General features: G+C 50.4%; 1 protein-coding gene across 2 annotated transcripts in view; it reads left to right on the top strand.

The window, feature by feature from the left end:
- Window positions 1-3,951: 3,951 nt before the first annotated feature.
- The window catches only part of FAM193A (family with sequence similarity 193 member A), a 239,018-nt gene continuing 231,086 nt past the window's right edge, over window positions 3,952-11,883 (top strand). For both annotated transcript variants that reach the window (XM_075346817.1, XM_075346818.1), the window contains exon 1: window positions 3,952-4,339. In XM_075346817.1, coding sequence (XP_075202932.1) covers window positions 4,127-4,339 — 213 coding nt within the window. In that variant the 5' untranslated portion in view covers window positions 3,952-4,126. The remainder of the gene's footprint in view (window positions 4,340-11,883) is intronic.

Below are 11,883 nucleotides of genomic sequence, written 5' to 3' on the forward strand. Positions count from 1 at the left end.
AATAGAGGCCATGCTAGAGGTGCTGGTGAGTGACCCACGCCCTTGTGTCCCTAGAGGACTGACCGCTGCGGCTGAAGGGTTCGGTCTACCCCTGGCCCCAGCAGGGCCCGACCCAGCGCCTGTGCTGACCGCCCGTACAACCCCGCTCAGACCGCCGTCCCCGATGGAGGTGGCAGAGTCCGTGTTGCCCCGCCAGGGCCCGGAGGCCCGAGAGGAAGCCAGCCAATCAATAGCTGGAGCGGGTGACTTAGAAGAACCGATGGCAGACCTCCATACACCGGTCAATGACAGGTCACTTGCCACTGAGGAGCCACTAGTCTGGGCTGAGCTGCAAACCGTTACCGACCTGCCAAGTCCCACCATTAGTCCGCTGGAGTTAGATGACAGCAGCTCGGGGGCTGACACAGAACCGGTCTCGGAGTCCGAGGAAGCGGGTGAGGGTCTTCCCAATGGCAATGCGCCAGTAGCTTTCTATGTCCCACGTGGTGGAGGGAACAGATACCGGGCGGCCCTCTCCCACCAGGCCTGCCACCAGATGTTTGCAATATTAACAGCGGAAGGCGAGGCCACCTCAGAGGAAGAGGTGGAATAGGCAGCGGTCTGCCGTTGCAAGCAGTTGTCCCCGTTGGGACCCTCAGCAGTTTAATTGAATGACCTTAATCAACCGTGATCTTCATCTGATTGTCTACCTGATTATTCCGGCCGTTGCTGGCAAGTTGTCCCCGGAGGGACTTTTTGTGTTTACAACCTGCATGAGAGACTACTCATGGACATGGCCGAGAACTGGCAGGCCACCCACGAACTGGTGGGCATGTAAATAATTTTATGGGATGGAAGCCATTGCCGCCTCCGGAGAGGCAGATTGAAGGAAGGGCCCGCACCAGAGCAGGCTGGGGCCCGGCCACCACCAGGACCATGGTGGCCATCCTCCGGGGGTCAGGGGTCCCCCAAGGACGTGGGGGCCCCTGAAGTGACAGCCAGGTGCGAGAAAACCGTACCCGTTCCCGCTTGGGCAGCCTGAACCTGAACAGGGGTCAAGGGGTGCTGCCCACTTCTTAGGGGCAGCATCAGGGCTAGGTTGCTTGGGTAGGAGAGCGGAAGACATCCGTCCGTCCGTCTGTTATTATTAAAAATGTTTTTGTTTATATGTGCAACGTTTAAGTGTCCTCACAAGAAATGCTTATATGTTCAAAATGTTTTACATGTTACCGTAATTTATATTTTTACAGTTTTTGAAAAAAAATAAATAAAACCGGTGATGGACGGTAGCCCGCGGACGGTCTGCATTTCACCAAGGGGGTATGTGGCGCCCTGGACTAGCCAGGTCGTCACAGATAACACACAAACACCCCCACCCCCATTAGACAGGGACACCAGCCAAACACAAAACCCTTGTTGCCTCCCTCCAGTGTCTGATGTCCACACCAGGTGGGGTGGAGCCAAGCGGATGGCCCCACCCACCGAGGAGTTCACAGGCCTGGAGGTGGGAAAAGTGACAGAGTTTGGAGTTGGAAGTGAGAGGAGTGAGCACTTGGGTGTATGGGTTTGTGGCCCAGGCACTGACAGCAAGGTAGGCAGACGGTGGTGGCCGTCTGCAGGAGTGGTGAAGCAATGCGGAACCGTAGGACCGGGGTCGGGCGTTGGCCCGCCGGTACCGACCGGGGAGCGAAGTGAAGCCAGCACACACAGGCAGGGCCATCGGACCCCGACCAGGCTTGGAGCCGCCGACAATAGTCAAATCTGAATGTGACCGGAACCACAGGGGTTTCCTAACAGCAAAAGTCCCGATTGAAGGCAACTGCCCACACCGTGAGGCTATACAGCTTCCGCCTAAGGCTAGAGACCCAAGGGCCAGCGCCTGCGGGCAAACGGGCTCCTCCGGTACCCATATACCGGGGAGCAGACTACCGTTGGGGATCCATAGTAGTCAAAAGAGAACATCAAGGTGCAGGGAAAGACAGCCGCCATCACCTGTCCGGAGAGAGATACGGCAGCCGGCTGCGGGACCCGTCCATCCAGCCGTTTGGTTTACCGAGGACTTTGTACATTTCTTACTGAGTGAGTACACCCGTGCCATCCGGCGCCGCGCTGTCCCTGCAACCCTGCACCTCACCAACCCTGCCTCCCCGTCACATCATCGGGCCCCGGGACCACCGACCCCTACCCACGGAGGGGGAAAACAACATCCCAGCTGCTCCCTACCATCGCTCCCGGGATCCCCGTCACCAGCAGCGGTGGTGCCCATCTTCACCACGACCCGTGGGTGGCGTCACGGACTAAATCCCCCAAACCAACCACCCTTTCACTCACGGGCGAGGAGTGCTGCTCGAGTCCCTGGATATGGCCCACTGCTCGAGCCACCGAGCAGCAGCAGCGCCGGACCCGAGCGTTAGTGAGAGCGCAGCAGCGGCGGCGTCCTCCCCGCCCGCGACAGTATTCACCTCACACTGACCAGTGCTTTGATATGTCTATCTATCCCTCTATCCCTCTATCTATCTATATATAAAGCAGAAAATGTCTTGAAGGCTCTTACATCTCATTGATGAAAACTGCCTTCACAGTTAGACTAGTCTAGTTGTCCATAGCAACCAATCAGAGGGCTCAGTGTTCACTTTATCCCAGCAGCTTCAATGCTGAAAGCTGCATTCTGGCTGCTATGGGCAAACAGAACGATCTTACTGTGAGGTAACCTTCCTAAATTATTATTAATATTTATAGAGTACTATTGATTACATGATGCTTTACATAAGAAGGGGTTACATGCACAATACATATACAAGTTAAAATAGATTGGTACAGAGGGAAGAGAACCTTGCACTTGCGGGCTTACATTCTCTAGGATATTGGGGAGGAGACAGTAGGTGGGGAGGTGGTGAGGGGGCAGTGTCGGCACGGTGGTGAGGCGGTGGGGTCATTGGAGATTATGGGCATTTCTGAACAGATGAGTTTTCAAGTTCCATTTGAAGCTTTCAAGTGTCGCAGATAATCTGACATGTTGAGGCAGCGAATTCCAGAGGACAGCAGATGCTAAGGAGTAGTCTTAGAGGCGGTTGGACGAGTGAGGAGGAGAGAAGGAAATCTTGGGAGGACCGGAGATTACGTGTTGGAGTGTAGCGGGAGATTAGTTTGGAGATATAAGGAGGAGACAGATTATGGACTGTTTTATAGGTCAGTGTTGTTAGTTGGAATTGGATACAGTGGAGAATTGGGAGCCAATGGAGGGAAGATAAGTGAGGCCCCACTTACTTCTGCAGTGGCTGTATGCAACAAGAATGATCTTACTGTGAGGCAAAACTCAAAAATAAGGATCCCAGTGATGGCTGCACTGTTTGTTGATAGCCGTTGCTATAGTTACAGACTTTATCAAGTTATCGGGTGGCCCCACCTTAACTACAATATGGTTGCTGCCCCTTCAAGAGCGACTCTTTGGGCGCTGTGGCTTCAATTCTTTATGACCCTTTGGGCAAAAAGGCTCCACACACAGATTCTGCTTTATATATAGAATTTACTGGTTTATATTGCACTTTACAGATGTGATCACATTTGCACACTTCTAAATCCCCTTGTATGAAACTCATGACTAAGTACCCCCCCCCCCCCCCCAAACCAAAAACAAAAAAATGTGATTTCTTTTTCCTTATTTACTCTAATATTTTTGTATTGGTGAAAAACACTAAAGTATCACTTATAAGCTCGACACCTTGATTTATGTCTCTACAGACGCATTTTGAACTACAACTCCCGGCATGCCAGTGTTACTTCCCCTTCGCTTTTCTCAGTCAGTTTCGGCGCATTGCATTGTGGGATTCGTAGTTCGTTCCGGGCGTATACTGCGGGCTTTTCTAAACCTGAAGCATCTCGTTTCCCCTGAAGGTGGCAGCAGTGAGCGCTCAGTCCCAGCAGCACGTTGACGTCGGATTACGGGATGACGTCTGTGCGTAAGACGGGAATAGCTTTCCTCCTTGTAGTCCGCCATATTGGAGTCTAGCTTGGCTCCGCTCTGGTCGGTTGTTCCCGTCTTCCGCCGCCCTGCTGCCATTTCTCGTTGCGGCTTCTCTCCGCGCTCCTGTTCGGCAGAGCTCCGGTGTGCGGCTCTCGGTAGAGCAGACGGAATTACAGCGCAGACATGAGCCCGGCCGACGCCAAGAGAGGGGCGAAGCGGAGGAAGAACAAGCGGGGCGGAGGCAGCAGCGGCAGCAGCAGCGGCAGTAACAGCAGTGCAGCCGGGGACGTGAAGGCAGCGGCGGCTCTGCGGGGACAGCACAGTGCGGCCGCCGGAGGAGGAGCGGGCGGCGCGGCAGGAGCAGGCCTCATCCCCAGCACCCCGCCCGGCACAGAGGTGAGCAGCCGCCCGCAGAGCCCGGCCTGATACCGGGGCCTGATACCGGGGCCCGCTGTGTGCCGGCCCGGGCGATGTCTGTGCACGCGTGCTGGCTCTGATGTTGTTTTGTGGGTGACACTTTTTTTTTTTTTTGGGGTGTATGTCAATGTAGTTGTCATGGTAACTGTACATCCTGAAGGGAGATTGGTACACCGAGCACCTTGTCCTGAAGAACTACAAGCACCAGCTTACCTTGTTACCTCACTGCTCTGTTATGGGGAAGGTGGCCTTCCTTTTCTTTTTTTTTTTTTTTTTCCCCCCTTAGGATTGCAATTACCAGACCCGACCTTGAGTGGCGCCATTTCGCTAAAAATAATTGCGCCGGGTTCTTTTCCTCACTCTGGAAGTTTTTAAAAGGGATTTTCTGGTTTTGGAAATAAGTGTGCATTACTCATCCTCCCCAGGTCCAGGGTTTCGTGTCTGGTGTCTGTTGCTTTTTTTTTTTTTTGGTCTGCAGCGCTGATAGCCTGCAGTGCTGCCGAGACATTGGCGGCTCTGCTGAACTCACTGGCTGCAGCGCTGTCACCGTGATGTTTTCATTACTGCAGTCACGGGGAGCAGCAGCTGAGATGATATATTGAACCCGGGGAAGCGCTGCAGACAATCAGCAACTGCCTGAGTAGGCAGATCGGAGCTGCTGAGGTCAGTGGCTGCAGCGCTACCACTGGGAGCAGTGGCTAAGACGCTGCACTGGACTTGGGAAAGCGCTGCAGGCAATCGGTGACTGCCCCATTAGACAGATCAGAGCTGCTGAACTCACTGGCTGCAGTGCTGTCACCGTGATGTCAGCGCTACTGAAAACACTGGGAGCAGCAGCTGAGATGCAGCGGACTCAGCAAAGCGCTGCAGGCAATCGGCGACTTTGTCCCAGTAGACAGATCAGAGCTGCTGAACTCACTGCTCCAGCGCTGTCTCCATGATGTGATTGAGGCATTATTGTAGATACTGAGAGCACCAGCTGAGATGCACCTGACTTGGCGAAGCACTGCAGACGATCGGTGGCTCTGCCCTAGTAGACAGATCAGAGCTGCTGAGCTCACTGATTGGCTGCAGCACTGTCACCGTGATGTCAGCACTACTGGAGACTCTGGAAGAAGCAGCTGAGATGCTGCAGACGATCGGTGACTTTGCCTCAGTAGACCGATCAAAGCTGCTGAGCTCACTGGCTGCAGTGCTACACTGGACTCGGGGACGCGCTGCAGGCAATCTGCGACGGTCCCAGTAGACAGACCAGAGCTTCTGAACTCGCTGATTGGCTGCAGTGCTGTCGTCATGATGTGATGTCAGCACTACTGTAGACATTGGGAGCAGCAGCTGAGATGCACCTCACTTGGCGAAGCACTGCAGACGATCGGTGACTCTGCCCTAGTAGACAAATCAGAGCTGCTGAACTCGCTGATTGGCTGCAGTGCTGTCACCATGATGTCAGCACTACTCCAGACATTGGGAGCAGCGGCTAAGATGCTGTACTAGACCTGGTGAGGGCGAGTAAAGCACAGTTTGTTTGTTTTTTTTTTTTTTTTTTTTTTTTTAAATAAACTGCAGTTGGAGAATGGGGTTTCCTTAAACCGAAAAACCCTTTGTTAGCTTGTTGGTTGCTGTCACCTGTGATGGTGATATCCGGCATTTTTTGGGGGTGCCACTATTTTGCTTTGATCGCTTTTGGTGGAGGATATAATAGGCAGCGCTACACATACTTCGATGCAACTTCTTTTCACTAAGATCACAATTTGCTGTCGGTGACTGGAGACTCCTTACTTGCACAGCTGCGGGTTTGTTACAAGTGCGGCTTGTCCTTTATATTATTCTGCTCCATCACGGAGGAGCTGAGCAGCGCAAATAACCGCAGTAATGGGCATTGAGCGATCCTGACGGACCCCGTTGACTATAATGGGGTCTGTCCGGTTTCTGTGTGGTGTCCTGCTTTTTCAGAGGGTGGCTTACACTTGATACTATGTAACAAGCTTTGGGAGATGTTTTGTTTCCATCCAAGAACTTTGCCTGTGAATGTTACAATGTTTCCATTTATCCACAGCGGTTTTTGAACCTGTGAGAAACTGAAATCCTGAGTATTTTAGAAGCAGAAGCTTTGGGGATTCAGCTTTGTTTACAGTCCCTTTAAGCATGCGGCTCTATGGTGGCCTGTACCACGGGATGCTTGGATGCAGCGTTGTCCTTTCTTTTGTGTCTGGAACTTCATGCAGTCGCCTCTCGGAGCAGGACTAAGATATTAATAAATGCTTTGGACACTTTTAATACATTCTTGTTAGCAGAGAAATTTGCAACTATTTTTTGTTTGCTGCCGCGCACCTGAAATAGAAAGATACAACCGACTCTGGAGGTTTACAGCTCCCCCTGCAGACCTGTGCGTTTCCATGGTTACAAACCAAAAACAAACCCTGCGTTCATAATTCTAATGTGCCCTTTATTTAATTCTTCTATATTGTATAACTTGTGACTTACCCTCTTGGATTAATTGGTTTTTGGTTCTATATATTGTTTGAATAGAGGCTTTTGTTTACTTTTGGTGGAGAATTTTTGTGGGTTGGTACAAACCTGGTGCGTATAGTCTGATCCTGCAATTCCCGTGTTGCTCCTTCCCTGTACGGCAGATTTTCCACTTGGATTTCCTTCTGACAGAAACGCAGCGTACTAAAGTATCAACGAAGGTATTGAGATTTTAAAGGGAACCTGTCTACAGATCTGGGGTTAAAGGCAACCTGTCTACAGATCTGGGGTTAAAGGCAACCTGTCTACAGATCTGGGGTTAAAGGCAACCTGTCTACAGATCTGGGGTTAAAGGCAACCTGTCTACAGATCTGGGGTTAAAGCGAACCTGTCTACAGATCTGGGGTTAAAGCGAACCTGTCTACAGATCTGGGGTTAAAGCGAACCTGTCTACAGATCTGGGGTTAAAGCGAACCTGTCTACAGATCTGGGGTTAAAGCGAACCTGTCTACAGATCTGGGGTTAAAGCGAACCTGTCTACAGATCTGGGGTTAAAGCGAACCTGTCTACAGATCTGGGGTTAAAGCGAACCTGTCTACAGATCTGGGGTTAAAGCGAACCTGTCTACAGATCTGGGGTTAAAGGGAACCTGTCTACAGATCTGGGGTTAAAGGGAACCTGTCTACAGATCTGGGGTTAAAGGGAACCTGTCTACAGATCTGGGGTTAGGCTGCTTTCACACATCCGATTTTTGCACTGCGGCTCAATCCGACTCAAAAACCTATGCAACGGATGCCGCGAGAAAAACGGATCCGTTGCATAAGTTTTTCCACGCGGCCCGTCTGTTTTTTGACGGATGCGGCTTGATACTGAGCATGCATAGTGCAAACAACCGCATTCGGCGTCCATAGGCTTGCATTGTAAATCGCGCCGGATCTGGCGCGATGCGGTTTTTTCGCCGCACAAAAAAAACGTGCCAGGCAACATTCCATCCGGCCGCCGCATGGGCTAAATATGCCGCATCCGGCTAAAACCGGACGCAACGCAAGGCCATGCAGCACAATACGGCACTAATTCAAGTCTGTGCAGAAAAAAAACGCAAAAAAGGTTGCGTTTTTTTCTGCAAAGCGCCGTATTGTGCCGCTCAGCAAAAAACCGGATGTGTGAAAGCAGCCTTAAAGGGATCCTGTCCACAGATATGGGGTTAAAGGGAACCTGTCAGGTCCCATATGCGTTCTAATCTAGAAGCAGGGTGATGTGTGGCCTAGTAACCCCTTCCTACCCATCCCTGTGTTGTAATAGTGTGTAATATGAATGTATAAAAATGTTTTATTACTTATGTGTTGTGTATGTAAATGATCAGGGGCTCTAGCCCCATGGGCGTCACAGGGCGTTTGTATGTTTTTCGTGGTATTACGCCCCTGTGGGCGTGATACCATGGATTTACATGAGCGACGTCCCCGTCGCTCCTTGAGATCCCATGCCTGCGCACTTACCATTCCTGCAGCCTTCTTATCCGGATGCTTGCTTCTTGGCTTAAGATGCACACTGCGCATGATCAGAAGACTCCTGCGGTTCTGGTCATGCACTGTCTCTGCTGTTTACTTGCCGGCTTCAGATGTGCTTTGCGCATGACCGGAACCGCAGGAGTATTCTGGGCATGCGCAGTGCGCGTCTGAAGCTGAGAAGCAAGCATCTGGATAAGAAGGCTGCGGGAATGGTAAGTGGCTAAGCGCGCACGCGCGGGATCTCAAGGAGCGACGGGGACGTCGCTCATGTAAATCTATGGTATCACGCCCACAGGGGTGTGACACTACGGAAAAGATGCAAATGCCCACAGGGCGATGCGATGCCCCATGGACTAGAGCCCCTGCTAATTTACATAGGGTACATGTAAGTAGTAAAACATATTTTTATTAGGGATGATCGAATACTTCGATTATTCGGCTTCACAAATATTTTCCGAATACCTCGCTGCTATTCGACTATTCGCGAATATTCGATGCGCAATGTAAGGCTATGGGAAACCCGAATAACAACTATTCAGAACTATTCGGGCTTCCCATAGACTTACATTGCGCATCGAATAGCGGCGAGATATTCGGAAAATATTCGCGAAGACGAATAATCGAAGTATTCAATCATCCCTAATTTTTATACATTCATATTACACAATATTACAACACAGGGAAGGGTAGGAAGGGGTTACAAGGCCACACATCATCCTGCTTGTAGGTTAGAACGCATAAGGGACCTGACAGGTTTCCTTTAATCTTCAGGTCAATAGCGAACCTGTCAGGCGGCTGTACTGAGATCATTACTGCCGGGAGGAAAAAAACTTTATTCCTCCCTGCAGCTTTTATGTTTCAGTCATGAGGTGGCACCAGTGTGAGTTCAGTGCCCCTTATACTGACTGACAGCCACCTTTAATGCAAAGCTGCTGTCCATCAGTGCGGGGGTGCGGTCACAGCTGCTGCTCTCCATACACAGAGCGGTGGTGACTGGAACTTGAATGCTTCCGGGAAGAATAGTTATTTTCCTCCCGGCAGTGGGGCTCTCAGCGCTGGCACCGAGCAGATATCGAGAATCTATTACCTGCAGATTAACCCAATATCTGCAGGTTAATAGTGTTTTTTTTCATATGACAGGTTTCTTTTTAACTTTTTTTTTTTTTTATCTAGACATTTTTTTTCACAAATTCGTTTACTGTGCAGAAAATCCTCAGTATGTCTGTATCTTCCGCTGATCTTATTGCAGTCCATTTGTAACCTTGGAATCACATAGGCCCGCAGGGGAGCTGTAGACACAAACTGGCGAGAGAGGGCACCAGAACTATTTGCAATGTAGATAGAGATGGATAGATTTAATGCAGTTGCATTGGAGCAATAAAATAAATATTGTGTGTGTGTGTGTGTGTGTGTGTGTGTGTATATATAGATATTTATCAATCACAATGGGGTGTACTTACTTTGCACTGCGGCTTTGTGACTTCACAGGTCCTATAGATGTCATTATTGCAAATACTAGCAAGTCATCTGCTTGTTTTTAGCCAGTGACAAGAGCGCTGCTATATCTGAGCAGATGATGGGGCTTGGGTGAGCAGCCGGAAAGATTTATCGGTCAGAGCTCCTCTCTACAGTGATGTATGGGCGAAAAAAAAAAAGTATCTTTTTCTTAGGACTGGGCACCATGATGAGGGTTGATATTTTTTTCCCCCTCTTAATTCCCCAGTCCTGGGCAGCGCGTTCCCCTTTCCCATGTGTTGGTGTCAGCGCTGAGCCTTCTCAGGGCTGGGTGCGCTGGGTACAGGTATTTCAGGTCTTCCTCTCCCGTTGTCGCTCATTTCCCTGTTTCTATTCAGGCGCTGTCATTAGGTTGGTCACACATTTGCTTTCCCGGTGACACATCTAGTCCTAATGATTTGGTGCTGCAGACTGCAGCACGTCAGCTCTTGGAAAACTACAACTCCCAGCATGCCCTGATGGCCAACTGTAGTGCCACAGGTTGCTCACATCTAGTCATTATGGTGTGTTTGATTGGAAACAAGCTAGAAGGATTGTGGTCTTTACTGTAGTGCTACGGCCCCCTTTTAGGGACCCCCACCTGATGTCGTCTCCTGTCCATAGACCACCATCTATGACTGTAAAGTGAGTCTGTAACTTGGCACTAATAGAACTACTAGCAAATTGCTTAAACTGTAAAAACTAATCCTCTGCAGTTGGTGTTTTTTTTTTTTTTTTTTTATATCACACTCCTTAGCATTGTTGTCATGCTCCTCTACATTTACTGTTTGTTTTTTGTTTTTTTCTCTTGGGCTGCATTGCAATTACCAGGCATGACCTTGAGCGGCGCTGTTTCGATAAATTAATTGTGCCGATATTCTTTTGCCCACTCTGGAAGTTTAAATGGATACTCCCCCTTCCCGGGTCCAGCATGAGTCTATATCAATACTTCTGGAGTCTGCTTTTGTCTGCAGCGCTGCTGTCTTGTTGACTGCATCGCAGACAATCAGTGAGCTTGGCGACTCTGCCAAGAAGACAGAGCTCACTGGCTGTGAGACTCAGTGCTGGACCTGGGGAGGGTGAGTGCTGTTTATTAATATTTCTAATATTATTATTTTCATTTGGTGATGCAGGGGTTTTCCTAAAACAGGAAAACCCTTGCGTGAGCAGGGTGGTTTCTGTCACCTGTGAATGTGATTTTCAGCTTTTTTTTTAATTTTTTTTTTTTTTTTTTTTTTTTTTTTTTTTGGTGATGCGACTATTGGCCAAACAGCTCCTTTTACTGGTTGGGGGCATCGTTGCTCCACAAATTGTGGATATCCACAGATGTCATCACAAATTGCCTAATGAAAGCAAACCCTCCCAGACGGGTGTAGACCGTGCAAACCCCACTGATGAGCCAGAAGATTTGCACAGCCGTGATCTGAGTGACGTCCAGTCCGGTTCTCGCCCCTCGTTCTATTATTTGGCCTAGTCACCAGGCTTCACTTCACGACTGATGTGCCTTATTCTAGGACCTACTAAGTGCAACATGTGCTGAGGATACCAGCCATAGATGTGGTCTGCTTTGGCGCCCATGGATGTGGTCTGCTTTGGCGGCCATGGATGTGGTCTGCTTTGGCGGCCATGGATGTGGTCTGCTTTGGCGGCCAGGGATGTGGTCTGCTTTGGCGGCCACGGATGGGGTCTGCTTTTGGCGGCCACGGATGTGGTCTGCTTTTGGCGGCCACGGATGCGGTCTGCTTTTGGCGGCCACGGATGGGTCTGCTTTTGGCGGCCACGGATGGGGTCTGCTTTTGGCGGCCACGGATGGGGTCTGCTTTTGGCGGCCACGGATGGGGTCTGCTTTTGGCGGCCACGGATGGGGTCTGCTTTGGCGGCCACGGATGACTGGACAGCTCGCGTGAATGTTTTTGCTCAACTCTACTCCACTTGCGTAGACATAGGTGACGGCACAGGTGTCATCGTCCCCCGCTGCCCTGACATTACGCCACCGCTGGCACCAGCAATGTGTTCCCTATCGTAGTCTCCATATAGGTTGCATAGAGCTTC

The sequence above is a fragment of the Anomaloglossus baeobatrachus genome, chromosome 1, assembly GCF_048569485.1.
Source record: "Anomaloglossus baeobatrachus isolate aAnoBae1 chromosome 1, aAnoBae1.hap1, whole genome shotgun sequence".
Taxonomy (NCBI): Eukaryota; Metazoa; Chordata; class Amphibia; order Anura; family Aromobatidae; genus Anomaloglossus; species Anomaloglossus baeobatrachus.